At 35.0% G+C, this 24,000-nt stretch overlaps 1 protein-coding gene across 2 annotated transcripts in view; it reads left to right on the forward strand.

Annotated features, from left to right (window-relative positions):
• The window catches only part of LOC137652338 (uncharacterized), a 324,403-nt gene that overhangs the window by 235,759 nt on the left and 64,644 nt on the right, over positions 1 to 24,000 (forward strand). For both annotated transcript variants that reach the window (XM_068385686.1, XM_068385695.1), the window contains exon 3: positions 7,646 to 8,166. In XM_068385686.1, coding sequence (XP_068241787.1) covers positions 7,646 to 8,166 — 521 coding nt within the window. The remainder of the gene's footprint in view (positions 1 to 7,645; positions 8,167 to 24,000) is intronic.

Here is a 24,000-nt window from a genome sequence, read left to right on the forward strand (position 1 = left end):
AAATTGGATTTCATGTCGAATGTTGCTGTAACGTATGGGCAAGGGTGCCAGGTGGGGGGAGGGGGCGGAGACTGTGCTGGTATTTAGCTCGAGAGAGAGAGAGAGAGAGAGAGAGAGAGAGAGAGAGAGAGAGAGAGAGAGAGAGAGAGAGAGAGAAAAAAAATTGTTACAGTGGCTTATTAAGAGAAAGAGGCAGTTATAAAACAACGGGATTTTTTATCTTCACTGATAATAGAGAAATAGAAATTAGTTGTTGAATTGGTGGAGCGAAAGTTAGTTATTTTCTTTTTAAACAATGTGAGAAAAACACATATATACATTTATTTTTAATAATTAACATAAATAAGGAGAACGAGATACGTAAGTTGATTATAGGAGAGAGAGAGAGAGAGAGAGAGAGAGAGAGAGAGAGAGAGAGAGAGAGAGAGAGAGAGAGAGAGAGAGAGAGAAATGACTGGCTGTTCACTTAAAGAGAAAGAGCAAAGTAATTAATATACTCACCCCACGCATAAATGAGAGAGAGAGAGAGAGAGAGAGAGAGAGAGAGAGAGAGAGAGAGAGAGAGAGAGAGAGATACTAACTGACTGACGTGATGACAGCAAGCTGTCTGGCAGCCAACAATTATGGTTTCTGATGCTGAGCTACTCTTAGACTCTACGATGTGACCTACTTCTAGGAGATAAAAATTTGCAATTCGTACTTCTTTCTATCCTCAAGAAAAGTAGAAGTCTGTCATAGTATGCGGTCGTTGCTGTAAGACAGCATTGTGAAGGGGCCTTTTTTTCATAAACTTGAATCAGATTTTAATGACTTTCTAACATTTTTTCATTGTGTTTCGGATGGATACATATTTCATTACCTTGTATAACTACCAGCTCAATAATCTCATCATTCTCTCTTTTTACTTAGTCCTTTTTTTCTCTTGGTGATTCTGAATCCCTAAAACAAAAATAGAAATATCTATAATTTAATCAAGGTTTACCTGATAATGTTATAACTCTTTATACCATAGAGCATGCTGCTTATTGATAGGGTTATCCTGGCACACAAGTGTATGGTGGATATTGGGATCAAGTTTTCCTTTGTCCGTGGATAATATGTTCCAAGAAGGCCACAGAAGACATTCAATTATTCTTTTATTAGATATTTTTGGGCTTAAGTTATCAAGTGGACCAGTACAATTGGTGCCGATATGCATTATGGTATTAGGTTCATAAATTCTACCATTTGTTGTTCAAAATGGTGTATCTTATCCGAACGATTACTTGAATCCTGCTTACTGAATCTAAAACGTTTCATAGATGCCATTCAGGTTATAGAGTTGTGATCCTTGTATGTTGACACATATCCAGGAATTCCCTGAACATTTATAGGTAACTTGAAAATTTTTCTTGGTTTTATAATTTTGTACCCGTTTTGCCCGGGCAATATCTATGAAACGTTTCTTTGAATTGTTTCAAGTTATCTAAAAAGATAACAAAACGAAGATAATGTGCTGTAAGTTTCCTGAGACCAAACCAAAATGATCGTAGTCATTTTTCCTAAAATTAACAAAGAAGAAAGAACATATTTACCAGTCTCTGGATCCTGTGTTTCAACTACTCTTGACATCGTGGTCCCTCCTATGTACGATACATACATTATATTCCATTCACCATTCCAGGGATTACCATTAATTAAATTGAAAGGAGTTTGCATAAAGAATTGTATACATTTACGGTATCATTGACAGAAATATGCAAGATTTCTTTCATAAAACATTGTATTTTCCATATACTTGCTTGTCATACGAAAGTAACCTTGAGTCCGCTGTATGTGTTGCTTCTGGTGTTCTTATTGCTTAAATCCCTTTATTTTATGAAGAATTTCCGAGATAGTAAGCATTATACCAACTTGGCAATATGCACCCAGCATAATATATTTATAGAATTACTAGCATTTACATTCTTGCAGGAGTTTGAAAAAGCAGCATCTTAAAAGCAAAAAAAAAAAAAAATGTTTTAGAACTATGGAAATTTGACTTTACATAATTAACAATTATCTTTCAGATATTGTTCATTGTTCAATTAGAAACATTATTATTATCATGATTAATATCATTGTTATTATCATTGTTATTCATGAGGAGTTTACATTCGTATAAAAGAGACCTAAAACAATTAGCTTTCCCCGAAAAAAAATGGTAATCCATGAGAAACTAATGCAGCCTATATGAATATCATGGACAGATTGTTTATATAAGTAATACATAACAAACAGCTAATGGTAAAACTTAAAATTTGTAATTGATAACAAATATAAATAACTGGATAATTAATGAAAAGCACAAAAGCTATTAAAAAGAGTAAATAAGAAGGGCACCGGATCTCAAGTGTAAGACTGACAGACAATATTACATTGGCTTGAATGTAGACCAAGATATCGGATGGGCCTACTTTCAAATGTTTGTTTCCCTGTCTTTTTTTATTTCGTTATTTCATCAAATTGTGGAGGGTAGTAAAACATTTGATACATTTTCTTTTCACCATCTCTTTTTTGTTTTTGAAGTATGAAGTTACATTATCAATTTTTTTTTATTTGCTCTTCTCTGAATCATTTAGTTAGCTTTGATTTTAAGCTTTTATATTATCTCCAGGGTTTTTATGCATAGTATCTTAAGTAATGATACGTACATATTGGCAACTATATTTTCTGCATAAAGTACAGTCGATATGAGCTCTTTTTCCCTTAAAATATTTATATATACTGTAGATATTTGTCATCCACAATTAATACCCTCTTCTTAATTCTTTATATGACGTTGTTATTTATATTAGTGAGACTCATTTCATCTTCTTATATGTCAATTTTTCCATTTCACTTGTCGATCTCTGGAAGTCATTTCATCCTCAATTAATCTCTTGTTTGATGATCAGCCGACGGCGAGTGAGGTATATTGATTTAACAACTCTCATATCTGCCTTTGATGTTGCACTGGGGCATTCATTGCCTGTAGATGTTCATAAAATTCTCCCCCCCAAAAAATCTCAACATTCGCTAGTCGAGAAATTCAGTCAATTTGAATTTGTTTCTTTCTCTCCACAAACGCGTTGGTGGCAACATCTCTGAAGGACATTTCGAAACGATGAGAGACATCAGGAAGACTGAATATGCTGGACCAAATAACGCTGACGTCGCCCTTAGTGCAATTTAATGTATTTTCATTCCAACTTATTCGTTGCCATTCTTTTATAATGAGATTATGACTTGTATTCTCATTATTTTTAGACAGGGCTGTGCGTCCATCACAAATCTCCTCATATCTTTTGTCATTTTCTTTCGTCTTGGTATTATCATGTTTTTTCACAATTATTTTATCTGTAAATGTCTTTGACTTTCGCTTCTTTTATACCTTGACTAGCCTTTTCATGCTTAGCTCCCGATCTATGAAAATTTTCGTTGAATTCTGACATTATGACATAGCGAGGGGAGAATATTAAATGAGTGGCTAATTAGGTCAAGGTAAACCAGTCGTCTGCGGGTTTATATAAACGCGTGCGTTTGTATACTCTGATACATCAAAGCATTCGTGATTGTCATCGCCAGTCAAATGAAACCAAAAATAGCAAATTAATGACGTCATGACTAAAATACTAGAATAGCAAAGCTATGAACATCATTGCATCCAAAATGCCATAGAAAAACTCATATAATTACGAACGTCCAAGCGGCATTTCTTACCCTTGCGTCTCTTACCTTTTCATTTGTAACACCAATATTTCATCTCATTCACATCATCTTTTTGGTAACTGCTTTACGTGTTTAACACATAAACTACTTTTATTGCATCTGTCAGCTAGTTTGCAAATACAGTCGTCATCGAAGAAATCGGTAAATATAATGAAACCTCCATAAACCTGACACTGATTTCGACGATATGATGACTGTTTCTGTTTCTATTGTCCTTTAGATTGAAGGTATTGCAAATCTATATTACAGAGAGCATTGTCCCTACTTCAGCCGCTTCTGATATTGATATCAGCGATCAGGTGTAATGCTTCGAGTCTTTATGCGTTGGTTTATGTAAGAAGTGTCTGTCACTGTCAGGTTATTATCTCCGAAGCAGCCACCAAGAGAACAGGTAACGAGTCCCGATAGGTTTCACGTTATCACGATGCAACGTAATCACAACCAGTCATCACATTGACGCGAAGTTGGTCTACCTCCTCGACGTCTGAAACTGCTCCCTTCTTAGTCCCTTTGATTATATCCACATACATGGGTTGGTGTCGATTTCATTAAAGAGGTTCTTACTGTCATACTGACGAGGTGGTAGTGTTTACAGTAGGGCATGCTCAACTTATACTGTTTAACCACAAAAAGCTTTGTTTTTTAAGCTTACGAAATTCCCTTAAAGTTTACACCAAGTGATATTTATTGGATATGCTATTTGAACGAGATGCAAGACTAGTGCTGCTTCATTCGCCTCTAAACGGACCAATTATACCCTATGATTAAGTGCAGTTTTATATATATATATATATATATATATATATATATATATATATATATATATATATATATAATATATATATATATACTGTATGTAAATATAATATATATATATATATATATATATATATATATATATATACAAAAGCGTACGCAACCTGTCAAAAAATACAGCTTAATTTTAAGATAGATATGCACGCACACGCAACCCCCTCTCACCAGGGTATGTCTACTCCCTCACCATCTCCCCTAGGGACGGAAAGAGCTGAGCGTGACGGGAAATATATATATATATATATATATATATATATATATATATATATATGTATCGTATAATTCAAGTATTCAGGAACTATGATCTCCAATACAGGGTCTTTAGAATTAGAGTTTAGCGAAAGATTGAAAAAAGCAAATATGACAATGGCTAGGTTAAGTAAAATTTAGAAATCAAATCGCCTGAAATTACATATAAAAATCAGGCTATATATCAGTTTAGTGAGATCGGTGTTACTCTGTGAACAAGAGTCATGGCGTGACAATGATACAATCTTCAATAGATTTAATAGATTTGTGAACAAAGCCCTCAGACGGATATTTGGAGTTAAATGACAGGACAGAATTAGAAATGAAATGAAACTATAAAAGATTACTCTAGTGTCCTATTTGGATGAGATCATGATGAGGGGTGGATGGAAATGGTTTGGGCATGCTCTTCGTACTCCTCAAGAGAAATTAGTTCACCAAACGTTCAGCTGGGCTCCACAAGGCACTAGAAGAATTGGAAGACCCAGACCTATATGGCTGAGGACTACGAAGCGCGAGGTAGGAGATGATGAATGGAGAAGTATTGAACTAAAAGCTCAAGACAGAGACGACTAACGAAATCTAACCGAGGCCCTTTGCGCAAAAAGGCGTAGGAGGAGGTGATATATATATATATATATATATATATATATATATATATATATATATATATATATAGCCAGGCACTTGCTCAATATTATATAGGAAAGACATGCAAAAAATGTTGAGTGTATCCTGACTAGTTTGCTACTTCTTCAAGAGACTGATTTATTGAGAGATATTTACACTACATAGCAGAGTGAGAGTACACACTTACATACACACATTTGTTGAGTAATACATGAGAAAAAACATTCCACGGGTCATTTTCAGGGCTGTCATTAATCAATAATAATGCGTGCAACGAAATTCTGGGGTACTTGAAACCCTAGTCACAATCTATGGGTAGGTGGTCTGTTTAGATCAGGTGCCATCTCTTTCCTCCAAAACGATCCAGAGAACGATTTATTATGTGGTCTTATTAAGAACGTGTGTGCCTGGTGATCGCCAGACAGGGGTTCGAGTCCTGCTCAAACTCGTTTAGTTCTTTTAATGTCTGCAACCTAACCATCCTTGTGAGCTAAGGAGGGGGTTTTGGGAGAGCCAATAGGTCTACCTACTGGATCATCAGCAGCTATTACCTGGCACTCCCGGTTCCCACCTTGGGTGGAGATGGGCTTGGCTGCTGTTCATATGATATATTATATGGTCAGCCTCTAGGGTATTGCCACTGCCCCTTGCCTCTGTCATTCATGAGTGGCCTTTAAACATTTATTAACCAAATCTTTTCAAAGTAAAATTTTGAAGTCCGGTTTGACACTTTTATCTCAGGGTCCAATTACTTTTTCAACTGAAGTATAGTTTTTCTTTGTCAATTTGTTGTGAAATAAGTGTCTATCATATTCAGATTGGAGGAGACGCTCTTCACAGATAAATATAAACAAAAAAAATTTAAATGAAATTATGTTCAAAGTGGCATTGCCAAAGTATGAAAAATATCTTCTCAATGGAATGAAACGAGGTCAGCTCCGCAGCGTTTTCCAGCCTCAACGCTTATTTAGATTGCGTTTCGACGGGGCGTCTTGGCCTTTTTGGATCGTTTCTTGCTCTTTTTCAGCAAAGATCGAGGGCTTCATCGTTAAATAATGCAGGCCTTTCAACGGAAAATGGCAGTTATTTCAATAATGTTATTTTGATATATTTTGAATTGTTATTCATTCAGTATTGACATCATGCTCAATGATTTATGTTTGCTCATCTCTTTAATGATTATATGAAAAAGGATTTAAGTATTCGTTAGTATATGAATATTTATTTCTTTATGATTTATTTAAGCAAAACTAGCCTAAAAGGGGAAAAATAATGGTCTGAGGTCACAAAGGCTGACGTCAGTTTTAGCCTTAAAGATTTATAGACATGACCTCAGAAGTCTAGGCAGAAGATAAGTTCTAGATAAAGATACATTTTTAAGTATTATCCTATTTTATAAGGTCTGTATTTCAGATTAGAAGATACTGGAGGGTTACGAAAAAGTGGTTAATTTATGGAGAACAAAAACCAATTTTTCTAACGTTGTTTGTGAATAGCTTTCCTGTGTAGGATTAGCACAAACGTTACATGGCCAGAGTTAGTTTGGGAGAGTTCAAGGTAAACATGGCAGAAATGAGAGAGGCGAAACAGGAGTAAATCTTATCAGAAACATCACACTTGTTTTGCGGGGAAAAAAAAATACTTTTCAGCATAAACATCAGTAACCTGTCTTTGAAGCTAGATATTTTCCTATCAATAAAGACAGACAACAGTGGCGGTCTCTATCCCTCACCCTTGATCTCGTGTACACATCTCCCCGACAAATAACTGATAAAAGAATACAATTTAATATCCATGTGGAAGGACATGAAAACACTATACATATGTATATATATATATATATATATATATATATATATATATATATATATATATATATATATATATATATATATATAGATAGATAAATAGATAGATAGATAAATAGACAGATAGATATACACACGCACATACACAAGCACACACACACACACACACACACACACACACATATATATATATATATATATATATATATATATATATATATATATATATATAGTTTTGTTACTCATACATATTCTTTATGTGTGTGATCCTTCATATTCATCTATGGAAATGTTTGCCAGATTTTTCGGAAACCTTAATTTTAATCATCCTACAGCTTTAGGGCCCTCGTGTTTCTTGTAGATATATTGAGTGTGACGTTTATATCGTTAAAAGTTTTCCTTTTATTTTTCAGGATGAGCGAATGCGGTGCTTGCGGACGTCGATGGGTCGAGCCTCGCCTTCTCCCGTGCCTGCACACGGTCTGCACGCCTTGTTTGCACGCCCGAGCTGCTCACATCCCGAGCTCCAACACCAGCTCCACTCCTACATATTCTCAGAACGCCCTCGGGTCGTTTCCATCTCCCCCACAGCCCTATGATGGCAAAATATCCCAACCTCAGTCGTCACCGTTACACAGTAACAGGCCGCCTTCACAGGAAAGATCTCTATCAACGCCCATCCCCTTACCTGTACCCCCACCTCCAATAGTAATACCACCCACGCCCAACCATTCTCCGTCTACGCCTTCTCCAAGTCATGTAAGTCCTGTGTCACCTCCGAATAATGCTGTGACTACTCCAAAAGACGCCATGTCCCACAGCTGTGGGAATCTCAGCCGGCACTGGAATGGAGAATCCTCCGGACAGATTCCTGGCGATTCCAACAACAACAGTACAGTTTCAGCTAGTCAGTGTAATCAGCAGTTCGTAAATGGTGAGTTTTTTCACTTTAGAATATTAGTTTCGTCCCTTTATATTTTCATAAGAGAAACAATTAATTTTTGCATGTTGTGGCTAATTTAGATTGAGTTGGTCTTATACCAGCACGATTTCTTGCTGTCAGAATTGTCCATGGAGTTCTGTCAGTGTCCGTGTCTTTTTCGTTGAGTTATTAAATGTTCTATTTCATCTAAAATCACAGGAAGTTCAATATGAAATGTGATCTGTCATATCTAAAATGTAAACTAAAGGTAGGTTGCCACTTGTGGCTTTGCAGCTTCTTCAAAATACATCGATCACCAAATCAATATTTGAAGTTTGTCAATTTTCTCCTGAAAAATAAATTAGGTCAAAATGTCAAGAATCTACTAATTGGAATATTCCTTAACTATTCATTGTAAATGCTGTGTCCCATGAACTTTCTTCAAGTCTCCTGCATGTATGCGTTCGTGTGACATCGCTTTAATAAACAGAGGCAATGGTAATTTTCATGCAGTATTGGCAACTTTGGACAGAGCTTGTTTGAATGAGGTAAAAAAGAAAAAAGAAAGATGCCGGAATATGAACTAAGACTAATCTGCCGTATTAGTTATAGCTTCGGATAAACTCTCGTCTTTGCAGCAATTTTGTCACGTTTTACTTTACAAAAGAACATTGTGTCCTGTAGTAAGAAAAAATATATCATTTGATAACAATCGAAACGTTTTCAGTCAACGTTTTAAGCAAAACATTTTTTTCCTTAGCTTAGATTTTTGTCTAATGTGAAATTCTTTGGGTCATGAAACCGAATCCTTTGCCTCAAAGAATCGACTCAGGGCTCGGAAACATAACAGATCGCCCCTCAAAACATTTTAAAGCTGTCGTACTAAGCTTCTCATTGGACTTTGAAACATGAGGTTTCTTGGTTAATGTCGAAGGTGAAGACGGAACATTTTAATTGTTCGGTAAGGGAAACGTATTATGCTTCACTGACATTAATAGACCATTGTTCGCCATTTCACCAGCAACATCAGACTCTGCTATTCATTCAAGTTAGTTATTATTATTACTAGCTGAACTCGGGATAGATATTGTTTATGAGATCGGCATTGTCCCTCGTTGATGTCGCTCACTATCACGTAGTTCACTGCAATGTTGCTACATTTAGCATCATATTTAAGAAGGCTACATGATAGCTTTGTCTTTTCAGTTGTAGATATTACCATGGAATTTGGCAGGAACAGAGAAACTATGTTTCTCATCAATCCCTGAAATTTTCATTTGGATATGTGAATTATTTTAGGAAAAATTTTCGCCACCACCATAAATAACCATTCAACGCATACCGAAATAAACGTTTTCTGTGGCTTTTCTATGGCAGATATCAACATGAAAATTGGTATGGACAAGGTGAATATCCATTCCATAAATCCCTGAAAATTTCCTTTAGATATGTGAAGTATTCTACGAGTAATTTACGGCGCCGCCAAAAATCGGCCTCCAACGGATATCGAAAAATGGCCACTGTGACGTTTCTATGGCAAGTATCAGTACGAAAATTGGTGTGAATGTAGTTCACATAACATCCATCATATCCTGTGAAAATCATTTGGATATCTGTAAAACTCTAGGAGTAGTTTGCGGCTCCTCGATGATTTTTTAGCTAAAAATCGTCACCTACGAACAAAAGTGACCGCCAGGGCATGCTTATAGCAGGTATGAATTTAATTTGAATATATCTATTGGTATAGGAGTTACTGACCCCTCCGCCGAAAATATCAGCTGAATTATTCTGGGAACAATTTACTCCATCGGCAAAAATAAACTTTCAACCCATACCGAAATAAACGTTTGCTGTGCCTTTTCTATAGCATATATCAACATAAAAATTGGTATAGACAAAGAAAATATTCATCCCATAAATCCCGGAAAATTTCATTAAGATATGTGTAGTGAGTATTTTATGAGTAATTTACAGCGCCGCCGAAAATCGGCCTCCCGCGGTTATCGAAAAAGGGCTACTGTGACTTTTCTATGGCAATTATTAATACGAAAATTTGTACAAATGTAGTTCACTTAACATCCATCAAACCCTGTGAAAATCATTTGGATATCTGTAAAACTCTAGGAGTAGTTTGCTCCGCCTCACGTATTTTTTAGCTAAAAATCGTCACTTACAAACAAAAGTGACAGTCAGGGCATGCCCCCCCCCCCCCCCCCCCCCCTGCGCTCCGAAATCTATGGTTAGGCCGTTAGGGAATGACTGGGCTAAGAGTTGTGTGAGCTATCTAAAAAAAAAAAAAAAAATGGCATTTCAAATTAGGTCACTCACTTCATTCGCGACAAGTATTATTATTTGTAGAATTATTTAAACAAATGTAAAATAAGTCATGCTGTTCATGACGTATGGGATGGTCCTAAATCGAGGTGCAATCATAAACTGTATATAAAGCCATAAACAATTTATTTATACATAATACATACATAACATTTATACATGACTTGAAAGTAGAACTTCATGACTAAAATGACAAGTAAATTTAGGCAGTAAATTCTTCGTGGGTAAAGGCTGGAGAGGACCTCTACTCCAGAAGCTCCACCCTGTGCGAGTCTCGGCCGTGAACTAAAACTGTGAACAGAATGACAGCGCAAGGCGAGACAAGACAAAAATGAAAATCGGAACCAAACTGTCTGGGAACAACCCACTAGTTTTAACCAGTATTAATTTTACCCGACAAAAGTTTTATTCTATAATTTATCAAAGTTTTATTTTAAAGATTAAAATACAAGTAAATATTTTACATTCTTCCACCCCAAGATAATTTTCAGGGAAAATTTTTAACCTACGTGGGATTGCGGGACAATGCATCAGCTAGAACATTGGCAGCTCCTTTAATATGAGTTATTTGAAACTGGTACTCTTGAAGAAGGAGACTCCAGCGCATCAGTCTTGCATTATGAGCTTTGATATTTCTCAGATAAGTTAAAGGACGATGGTCAGTCTCTAAAAAGAATGATCTTCCATATAGGTACTGTTGGAACTTTCTCACAGACCAAACAATTGCTAAGGTTTCTTTTTCAATGACTGAATACTTAAATTCTGAAGTTTGCAACTTACGACTAGCGTAAGCAATAGGAAATGGTATACCCTCGGAATCGTATTGCAACAGTGCACCACCTATTCCATGATCACTTGCATCTGTTCTCAGACCAAATGGCTTACTAAGGTCTGGTAATTGCAAAATAGGAGCATGTGTTAACTTTGCTTTCAACATCTCAAATGCTTCTCTCGCCTTAGAATTCCAGCTGATTATATCAGGTTGATTTTTTTTTAAATAATCAGACAGAGGAGCAGAGATACTTCCAAATTGTGGAATAAATCTTCTATAGAAAGAAACAGACCCTAAAAATGATCGTAATTGCCGTTTCTTACTTGGAAAAGGCATATCCACAATTGCTTTTACTTTATCTGGTAATGGCTGCAGAGAGTTCCTACCAATCTGGTATCCCAAATAGTGAATTACTTCGTAACCAAAACGACACTTAGAGGGACCACAAGTTAAATTCCAACTGCGAAGTCTGGCAAACACTTTCTCGAGGGCCACCAAGTGTTCAAGCCATGAGCTAGAGTGAACAAAAATGTTATCAAAATAAAAACTAACGTGGTCTAAATTTTTCAACACTTCAATATCATCAATTAACATTAAGTGTACCTTATACCTTCAAGCTTCCACTTCACGCTATTTAGTACCACATGATCTATCCTCCAATTTTGAACCTCTTACTACTGTCTTTCCCATCAATTTACTTTTAATGATGTTAAACAGCTGTAAGGATACCCTTATCTGAAACTCACGTCTTTGGACTTGGTCAATCACTCATAACATGTTGGGATACTGCTTTCCAGGTTCCAAGTTCCAGGTTCCGCGTTGCTCCCTCCACAACACTATGACTGTGGGCACACTACTAGATGTATAGGTGCATAGTACTGCAATATGCAGAAAGTTCTTTGTCATCAGTTACCTCCTGCACAGAGAGCACAGCTTGCATACTTTTATTTCTAACTTTCGTAGCTTTGTCTAATATATTTGGCAACTTCTTTGGTTGCTGATTTTAACTTCTTCTGCTTCTAAAGTTTTTTAATTCTTTACAGCTGAATATATGCTCTGTCGTATCATCTGCCTCACTACACAAGACACAAAGCCTATCCTTTTCATTCCTGTTTTTAAAGTTTCCTTTTAAGTCTATTATATTCTCATTGTCTTCATTACTATTACTACTTCCTTTGTGTTAAGTTCACCTATGTAATCTCTTCTGTCATTACGATTTTCAAACCTCATCTTGGTCATTTCTGCTTTCTTTTCTTCTATGTACTTTAAATTTCATTTGCCATTTTATATTTCATTTCTTTTTTGAGCTCTTGCTTTCTATACTTTCTTACTTCTTTAATTTTGATATATCTTTTGCATATTTCTAAAAGAATTTTTCTCCACCATTCCCCATATGGTTCCCTTATTTGGTCTTCCACTATCTCCTTAACTAGTCGTTTATCATCTGATGTAATGATGTTTTGAAAAAGCATCACCTTTTTATACTCTATTCTATCTCCAACTGACCATATTCCTTTTACTGCGATTGACCCCCAACAAGGTGTGGCTGCAACCCTTCCAAACATTCCCTTCATAATCTTGTACTAGTTCTATCATTTCTTTTTCTTTTATTACACCCCCTGTCTCAATATTTTCAAACTTTGTAGCTAGGTACTACTACTCTTTCATAAATCTTTAATCTCACCAGCAATGCCAAATCTCTTACTCTATTACTGTCTCCATACCTCCTAACTTCGTAGTAGTAGTAGTAGTAGTAGTAGTATTAGTAGTACTAGTAGTAGTAGTAGTAGTAGTAGTAGTAGTACAATCGTTATTTTCGTTGTTAATAGTAGAGAGTTCTTGGTATATAAACTCATAAACAAAAACTTACTAAAATAGTTACTAGGAGTAAACATTGGTTTCATATTCCGGTAATATTCCCTTCAAGTAGAACACAGCAATTGAAGTATATCCAAGCATTTTATTTTATTATTGTACCTTTCATGTTCTTTAAAATTCAGGTGCATTACTTTCCTTTCCTGTGCGCTCTATCTTTTCTTAGTTTTTCCTTTGTTTTCACATGCCAGTATTGGATTTTATTTTGCGCTGTGTGACTTTTCCTCAGTTCACTAATTTGATAATCTCTCTTTTATCTTTGCTAGGATATTTTTCTTATGTGTTTTTTCATCGTTACTCATCACGATAAAATCCTTATGTTTCTTTCCAAGAACTAGATTTTCCAGAATTAGTTTATTATAGTTATAGCCTAAATAGAATAGGATGTATTCTTCGTATAATTTCTTTATATTTTATAATTTCTTCTTATATGATTAAACTGCACTGTCTTTTATATTTCAATTACTGTCCAACTCTCTCTCTCTCTCTCTCTCTCTCTCTCTCTCTCTCTCTCTCTCTCTCTCTCTCTCTCTCTCTCTCTCTCTCTCTCTCTCTCTTTTGTGCATACATACATATATATATATATATATATATATATATATATATATATATATATATATATATATATATATATATATATGTATGTATTTTTATATATATATATATATTTATATATATATATATATATATATATATATATATATATATGGATGAACATGTAGCTTCTGTCATCTCATGACAGCACTTAATTTACATTTTATCCGTTAACTGCAGTTTCAGCCAGTCACTCATGACTTTCATCAGAACTATGTTGAACAGTGGAAATACACTTCAATACAAAGGGTAGCACAATAGAAATTCTCTCTCTCTCTCTCTCTCTCTCTCTCTCTCTCTCTCTCTCTCTCTCTCTCTCTCTCTCTCTCTCTCTCTCTCTCTCTCTCTCTCTCTCTATATATATATATATATATATATATATATATATATATATATATACATATATATATATATATATTTATATATATACATATATATATACATATATATATATATCATATACAAATATATACATGTGTAATTTTATATATATATATATATATATATATATATATATATATATATATATATATATATATATATATATATATATACACATATATATATGTGTGTGTATATGTATATATATGTGTGTCTGTTTATATATTATTTGTACGTATGTATGCGTGTATGTGTATATGTGTGCCTTTGTGTGTATGTTTTCATGCTATACGTATTAGAAATATGTTGTGTAATTTTAGGAAAAATATTTGTTTTGTGTTATGAAGATTTCATGTGCATTGTTTTTTTTTTTTTTTTTTTTTTTTTTTTTTTTTCTCTCGAGATTTTGTTCCTTATATCAGCCTCTGTGGATAATGTTCGGGCTATATCTCATCTAAAGCAACTAAGTAGTTTAAAACTGTAATAGGTTAAGCAATTTTGTTATAAAGATCAACGATGAGTGATATAATTATACTGTAGCTTATGTTTTGTTTTTGTAACTTAGTCGTAATATACTTGGAACTTATTTTTGTGTTATAGACTTGTCAGGAAAGGATTTTACATTTAAAACCAAAACATTCATTTTTGGGGTAGATTTTTATGGAGTAAATACCCTTCATGTAGACTGGATTTATTTTTCAACACTCGGTATAGCAGAATAATATATTCGTTGTTTAAGAATATTTCCACTTTAAAGTTCAACCATTGTTGTGGTCTGTTTTTTTATTAAAAAAAAAAAAAAAAAAAAAAAAAAAAAAAAAAAAAAAAAAAAAAAAAAAAAAAAACATTGTACATTTCTATTTGGGCATTCCATGAACAGTTAAGACAATGTACCCTCAACGACCCTGCAACGCGCTTCTTAAATAAATATTTACAAATATCATCTGTTGAAAATCCTTTGAAAACTGATTTTCTAAATTTGTTTTGAAAAATAATTTTAGATACGTTCTTTAAGAAATTTTATCAGTGCTTATTTTTAACAACCCATCAGTTAAAAGAGCGCCAATGTATGTAAAAATATATAGGAAATTACAGGACATATAATTCTTGTATTTTGATTTTCCAAGATAACTCCTTTGCCTAATTTTATGACAAGAAGTTAGTCAATTTACGATATTTGAATTTGGATTAAATCAGAAAACCTGTTACTGGAAAAAATAATATTATTTAAAAACTACATAACTGAACACTTCTAACTCCACTATTAGAGATATATTTCAAATCTTAAATCTTTTCAAAATTTTGAATTGAGATTGGAATTTTAAAAATTGTCATTAAAGAGAGAGGACTTCCGAATGATATACTATTTTTGCAACTTTTTTGAGGAACTCTCTTAAATTTTCTTTTGAGAATAATCAGTGAAAATATTTTCATCAATATTTTGATAAGGTCAAAACCTAATTTAAATAACAAACCGGTCAAAGGAGGCTTATGCCAGCCTTTTCCGCTCTGAAATCCCTTTTGGATTAACTCTTCAGGATGAAATGCATGAACGCTACAAAGAGCAATAATGACAGGAAGTGGATCATCTCTTCTTTTTACATAATACTGTTAAGAATAATCTCTCGAGAGGAGGATCATTACACATGTCTTGAGAACTTAAAATAATTACGGTGATATTATTATTATTATTATTATTATTATTATTATTATTATTATTATTATTATTATTATTATTATTGTTGTCATTAAGTTATTGTTAAGTAATTATTCAGTGATATCTATATCAACAACGCAAATGAATTTTGATTGCCAATGGATTTACTACGACGCATACAGATCTAATGCAGTGCACGAAATCGAAAAGGTTCTCAATTCCTAAATGATGTTATATATGAGCAAATAGGAGTTTATTTTCCATAGAGTTTTTATCAAGTGAATAGGAGTCATTTTAGTTACATCCTACAAAATTATGTATACGTAAAGTTCTTTTATTTTAAGGAGCCTTATGAAAGCATTTTGGGAACGAGGTTTTGTTATGTATCACGTGACACAATCGTGTAATACATATCCAAATGGGGTTTTATATAAAGGCGAGTTCATAGGGACACCTCTAGGCGGTCAACTTGATAACTACAGCGTCCTTCGGAATGCAAATCCAAAGTGCCTTGGCTACTGATACCTCAGTTCTCTTGTACATCTCTGATCTCGATAATAACTCTATTGTGTTTGAATTTCGCAGGTGTTAATATAACTGCTTAAGCCTTTTACCATTTTGTGTTTGCATAACTTTAAATAAGCGAAGTGTTAAGAGCTCTGTATAATCGCCGTTTTGTTACTCGGTCTAATTACTCATAAGATTAAGCCTTAACTTTTACGTAACCTGGTGTTAATGATATTAAGTTGTGTATTAATCTGCTGAACGAAGCCAAATGTATTATTTAGACTCGTTCTTTGCCTGCAGCAGCACATAAACATCTTTTGTATTTATTTAATTGAATACGATACTGTTGAGATTTCTCACGATTTAGCACAAGCGAGTGTGGATTCAGATGTAAAATTAAGTGATAATGTAAAATATTCAGTGAAACCTTCTTGATACCGCTTTATTTGCATTAAATGATAAATTTGTAAAAAGTGTATATTGTCGAGTCAAGTTATCGTAAAAGTATTTAATTCGATGACTTAAAAGTTAGAGCATTTCGGATAATTGATTTTCCTGATTGATTTTATGAACTTTAAAACAACAAAATCTAACTGAAATTATACATCTTTTTGTCTTTTCCTCGTCCATAATTCTCGGTTTATGTTTCCATAATTTTCTAACTAGCAGCTGACCCTTTTCTGGCTTTAGTAACTTACCAGAAAACGATTTGAATGTCAATATTATTATTATTATTATTATTATTATTATTATTATTATTATTATTATTATTGAATGCTAAGCTACAACCCTAGTTGGAAAAGCAGGATGCTATAAGCCCAAGGGCCCCAACAGGGAAAATAGCCCAGTGAGGAAAGGAAATAAGGAAAAATAAAATATTTTAAGAATAGTAACAACATTAAAATAGATTTTTCCTATATAAACTATAAAAAAAAAATAACAAAACAAGAAGAGAAACTAGATAGAACAGTGTGCCCGAGTGTACCCTCAAGCAAGAGAACTCTAACCTAAGACAGTGGAAGACCATGGTACAGAGGCTATGGCACTACCCAAGACTGGAGAACAATGGTTTGATTTTGGAGTGTCCTTCTCCTAGAAGAGCTGCTTACCATAGCTGAAGAGTCTCTTCTACCCTTACCAAGAGGAAAGTAGTCACTAAACAACTAGAGTGCTGTAGTTAACCTCTTGGGTGAAGAATTGTTTGGAAATCTGTGTTGTCAGGTGTAAGAGGACAGAGGAGAATCTGTAAAGAACAGGCCAGACTATTCTGTGTCTGTGTAGGCAAAGGGAAAGAATCGTAACCAGAGAGAAGGGCCCTATGTAGTACTGTCTGGCCAGTCAAAGGACCCCATAACTCTCTAGGGGTAATATCTCAACGGGCGGCTGGTGCCCTGGCCAACCTACTACCCATGGCTGGCTATGCTGGCTTAATTGGTGCCGCCCTTGCCTTCTACTAAGGTATCATGATCCAGTTACGAGGCAAATGATTTTTCCGTTTTCGATACTGTCTTAGAATTAACCTGCTTAAACAATCAGTTTAGTTCTCTCATCATCCTAATAGAAAAATTATTTTTTTTCAGGATGAAATAAAACTAAAGGAGGGTAGATATTAAGCGTTTTTATTATGTTTTATACTTTCTTGCAAATTAAATTGAAAATAGATATTTTTCTTATAATTATTTATTCTTAAAAAGTATCTAAATTACTCTTCTCAAGCAACAAACACTTAGGTATCGCCATCCGTTGTCCGTCATGTTTGGTTTGTGATTGAAATATTCAGAATAAACACATAATCATGATATACAATTGTCTTAAATTAGCATGAAAGCAATATTACAATGTGCAAAATGGCTCCTTTCCGTAGCTGGATGAAATTTAGGAAAATATTTTGACTATTGTTATTAGTCAAGTTACTATCCTAATTGGAAACGGAGAATACTACAAGTCGAAGGGCTCCAAAAACGAAAGCAGCCACGTGTTGAAAGGAAATAGAGAAGTAACAAATATACTTTAAATGATAAACAATAAACAAGAAATTATAGAATATATTAATATTAGTAACATACGAATTGCATAATACGGTCCATAAACATTTACCCTACTCCACCTACATATGTTATTATTATTATTATGATTATTATTATTATTATTATCATTATTATTATTATCATTATTATTATTTGCTCAGCTACAACCCTTGTTGGAAAACCAGGATGCTATAAGCCCAAGGGTTCCAAGAGGAAAAAATAGCCGAATGAGGAAAGGAAATAAGGAAATGAATAAACTATAAGACTTGGACTGAGTTTTTTCTCTTTTTTTTTCTTAATCTTCTGTATGTAAATATTTTTTGTCCAATAAATATTATTATTGTTATTATTATTATTATTATTATTATTATTATTATTATTATTATTATTATTATTATTATTATTATTATTATTATTTAAGTAGAATATTTTAAGAACAGTAACAACATTAAAATAGATCTTTCATATATAAACTATAAAATCTTGTAAAAAAAAAAAGCAAGAGGTAGAGAAATAACTTAGAACAGTGTGGCCAAGTGTACTCTCAAGCAAGAGAACTCTACCCCAAGACAGTGGAAGACCATGGTACAGAGGTTATGGCACTACCCAAGACTAGAGAACAATGGTTTGATTTTGGAGTGTCCTTATCCTAGAAGAGCTGCTTACCATGGCTAAAGAATCTCTTCTACCCTTACCTAGTGGAATGTAACCCCTGAACAATTACAGTGCAGTAATTAACCACTAGGGTGATGAAGAATTGTTTGGTTATATGAGTGTTGTCAGGTGTATGAGGATATAGGAGAATGGGGAAAGAATGGGCCAGACTATTTGGTGTATGTGTAGGCAAAGAAAAAATGAGCCGTAACGAGAGAGGGGATCCAATGTTGTACTGTCTGGCCAGTCAAAGGACCTAATAACTTTATAGCGGAAGTATCTCAACGGGTGGCTGGTGCCCTGGCCAACTTAGTATTTACAAACACAAACTCCTACATAGATTCAAAATCAATTAAAAAGTCCCCCACGAATTTGGAAATAAGCTTAAATTTGATATATCACTCTCTCAAAGAACCATGGAGACAAGGTAATACCCCTGAACAAGAAATAGCAGTCTTCCATGTCCATGGTAACAGCATTTTATTGCTAATACCAACTAAAGGTAAGGAGGTGTATGTTGTGTTTGTGGATCTGGAGAAAGCGTATGATAGAGTTGATAGGGAAGCAATGTGGAATGTGATGAGGTTATATGTAGTTGGTGGAAGGTTGTTGCAAGCAGTGAAAAGTTTCTACAAAGGTAGTAAAGCATGTGTTAGAATAGGAAATGAAGTGAGTGATTGGTTTCCGGTGAGAGTGGGGCTGAGACAGGGATGTGTGATGTCGCCGTGGTTGTTTAACTTGTATGTTGATGGAGTGGTGAGAGAGGTGAATGGTCGAGTGCTTGGATGAGGATTAAAACTGGTAGACGAGAATGACCATGAATGGGAGGTAAATCAGTTGTTGTTTGCAGATGATACGGTACTGGTTGCAGTCACAGATGAGAAGCTTGACCGACTAGTGACAGAATTTGGAAGGGTGTGTGAGAGAAGGAAGTTGAGAGTTAATGTGGGTAAGAGTAAGGTTATGAGATGTACGAGGAGGGAAGGTGGTGCAAGGTTGAATGTCATATTGAATGGAGAGTTACTTGAGGAAGTGGATCAGTTTAAGTATTTGGGGTCTGTTGTTGCAGCAAATGGTGGAGTGGAAACAGATGTACGTCAGAGAGTGAATGAAGGTTGCAAAGTGTTGGGGGCAGTTAAGGGAGTAGTAGAAAATAGAGGGTTAGGCTTGAATGTAAAGAGAGTTCTATATGAGAAAGTGATTGTACCAACTGTGATGTATGGATCGGAGTTGTGGGGAATGAAAGTGAAGGAGAGGCAGAAATTGAATGTGTTTGAGATGAAGTGTCTAAGGAGTATGGCTGGTGTATCTCGAGTAGATAGGGTTAGGAACGAAGTGGTGAGGGTGAGAACGGGTGTAAGAAATGAGTTAGCAGCTAGAGTGGATATGAATGTGTTGAGGTGGTTTGGCCATGTTGAGAGAATGGAAAATGGCTGTCTCCTAAAGAAGGTGATGAATGCAAGAGTTGATGGGAGAAGTACAAGAGGAAGGCCAAGGTTTGGGTGGATGGATGGAGTGAAGAAAGCTCTGGGTGATAGGAGGATAGATGTGAGAGAGGCAAGAGAGCGTGCTAGAAATATAAATGAATGGCGAGCGATTGTGACGCAGTTCTGGTAGGCCCCGCTGCTTCCTCTGGTGCCTTAGATGACCGCAGATGTAGCAGCAGTAGGGGATTCAACATTATGAAGCTTCATCTGTGGTAGATAACGGGGGAGGGTGGGCTGTGGCACCCTAGCAGTACCAGCTGAACTTGGTTGAGTCCCTTGTCAGGCTGGGAGGAACGTAGAGAGTAGAGGTCCCCTTTTTGTTTTGTTTCATTTGTTGATGTCGGCTACCCCCCAAAATTGGGGGAAGTGCCTTGGTATATGTATGTATGTACCAACTAATCTTTCCCATGTAATTTACCATGCCTCCTTAATTATGGTTTCCTTACGTGTAAGTACACACGCACACATACACACACACACACACACACAAATATATATATATATATATATATATATATATATATATATATATATATATATATATATATATATATTTGTGTGTGTGTGTGTGTGTATGCACCAGCCACTCATTGAAATACTACAGTACCGCTAGAGAGTTATTGGGTCCTTTGACCTTCCAGATAGTACTACATTGGATCCCCCTCTCTAGTTACGGCTCATTTTCCTCTGCCTACACGTATCGATTAGTCTGGCCTTTTTTTTTACACATTCTTCTCTTTCTTCATACACTTGACAACACTGAGACAACCGAAAAAATCTTCTTCGTTCAGGGGGTTAACTACTGTCCTTTAATATTGTTGAGTTCAGTGGCTACTTTCCACGTGGGTAAATGTCGAAACGACTCTTTCGCTGTGGAAAGAAGCTCTTCTTTGAGAAGGGCACTCCAGAATCAAACCATTGTTCTCTAGTCTTGGGTGGTGCCATTGCTTGTGTGTCATGGTCTTCCACTGTCATGGGTTATAGTTCTCTTGCTCAGGCACATTATTTTATGTTCCCTTATTCCCTTTCCTCACCGGGCTATTTTCCCTGTTTGACCCCTTAGGCTTATAGCACCCTGCTTTTCAAACTAGGGTTATAGCTAAGCTGGTAATAATAATGGTAATAGTTCATATAAACTTATATTATTGAAATGTGAAATAACACAGGAATATAAAACAGAAATTATGTTCCTGGCCAGTATCTTCTATTCTGACATTTTAAAACAAACTAATTGATACATAGAAGAAAATTTAATTATATATGCTTGAGTGAAAGCCAAGTGCACTTGGATACACACACGGTTGAAAGAGAAAAAGGGGTGAGATCTTGAAAAAGTTTGATCCGCTCTTAAGACCAATTAGGTGGCTGTGTTAAAATCTTGATTTGAGAGGAATGCTTGACCTCGATTTCTGCCAGACTAATTACGCCCTTTGGAATTTGTTTTTATAAAAAAAAAATTTTACATTTATAAATTTTAATGTTTAGTTTGATCGAAATGCCAACACAGAATATTTGGTTGCTTTTTACGATATGCTACAAGAGAGAAAAATCGTGATTGACAGTTTTCTTTAGAGAGGTTCTCCTGCCATTTATGACCCCCACACGCGAGCTTATTTCCAGTGTACGTGGCTGCCCCTGTTTCGTGTCGAAAAATGAAACGCATGTGTTTCTGTGGATGTCGGCATACGAGTCAGTGTGTGGGCATCCATAGAAACAGGCGCGTTTCATTTCTTGCCACAAAACCGTGGCAGCCCCACTGCCCTTTTGCAGGAACCCAAAGTTAAGATCATATTCTCTTTCAAGGAGGTCACATCCTTGTACTGGGTACTCTTCTGCCATAAGACATGCTTCGTTAGACTTTTAATCCCTCGGCACATCTACCACCGTGGTAGCTGTCAGTTTTGATCAACTAATCTGAATGTGCACGCAGTTATATAAATGATTGCTTGTGTATTGAAAGCTAATGATGCAAATATTTAAGTATTTTGCACAACTAAACATTTCTTGCTAATTATGATGTTATGAAAAAAGTTCAAGACTTAAGGGATACTTTTCCTCGACTTACAAGAAAAGTAATGACTGATAGTTTTAACATTACAGTAACGATAAGATTATTTCTGCTTGCAGAGAAATTAAAGGAGAACGACCGAGTAATCCGACTGAAATATCCAGTTATATGAGTCAACGAGGCCGACTTCAAAGTCATAGCTCATAGCTAACATTACAAATCAACTAAACTTTAGAACTTCGAAATTTACTCCAAATTTGCTAAAGCACCGTGAATATATATCGTAAGGGTAGCTTTTCCAGTATTATGTGTTAGATGTGGGTGTAGTAAGGTAGTAGGTTGGCCAGGGCACCAGCCACCTGTTGAGATACTACCGCTACAGAGTTATGGGGTCCTTTGACTAGCCAGACATTACTACTTTGGATCCTTTTCTCTGGTTACGGTTCATTTTCCCTTTCCCTATACATACACCGAATAGTCTGGCATATTCTTTACAGATTCTCCTCTGACCTCATACACCTGACAACACTGAGATTACCAAACAATTCTTCTTCACCCAAGGGGTTAACTGCTGTGCTGCACTGTAATTATTCAGTGGCTACTTTCCTCTTGGTAAGGGTAGAAAAGACTAGCTTTGGTAAGCAGCTATTCTAAGAGAAGGACACTCCGAAATCAAACCATTGTTCTCTAGTCTTAGGTAGTGCCATAGCCTCTGTACCATGGTCTTTTACTGTCTGGGGTTAGAGTTCTTTTGCTCGAGGGTACACTCGGGTACACTGTTCTATCTGGTTTCTCTTTCTCTTGTTTTGTTAAAGTTTTTATAGTTTATATAGGAAATATTTATTTAGATGTTGTTGCTGTTCTTAAAATATTTTATTTTTCCTTATTTCCTTTCCTCACTGGGTTATTTATCCTGCTTTTCCAACTAGGCTTGTAGCTTAGCAAGTAATAATAATAATAATAATAATAATAATAATAATAATAATAATAATAATAATAATAATAATAATAATCACGATTGAAATATTTCAAAGTCACCGCAAGTACCTGAAGTGTCCGTATGCTTGTAAAAATATGATCATTCGAAATATCGCTTACATGAATTATTTAATGAGTGCCCTTTAATTTATCTATGACAAATATTCAGCAAATAATTTTTATTTTTTTCAATAAACGAATGAAGGGGAAAAATAAAGACATCCGAATTTTCAGCTTTATATATGTGTGTGTTGGTATGTATATGCAATAGTGCAATACGATGCTCTGCTCCGAATTACAGAGTTCACTGTATATATAAAATAACGTCCATTCAAAAGAAAATAAATAAAGTAATTTAAATCGTATATAAACTGTTAAGAAATAGATTTATATACGTTAAAAATACCGAAATAAATTGATCCAAATTGTGTAGATTAGTGTATAGTGCTGGAGACGAAAGATTTTAAAGATCTTGTTACGAGAATATGCGAAAAGTTTCCTTTTTAATTGCCGGTATTATTGGGAATATGAAAGATTTTCCATATTGAAAGGATTTTTTCCGGAGATCGTCG

Source organism: Palaemon carinicauda, chromosome 1, assembly GCF_036898095.1.
Source record: "Palaemon carinicauda isolate YSFRI2023 chromosome 1, ASM3689809v2, whole genome shotgun sequence".
NCBI classification, from domain to species: domain Eukaryota; kingdom Metazoa; phylum Arthropoda; class Malacostraca; order Decapoda; family Palaemonidae; genus Palaemon; species Palaemon carinicauda.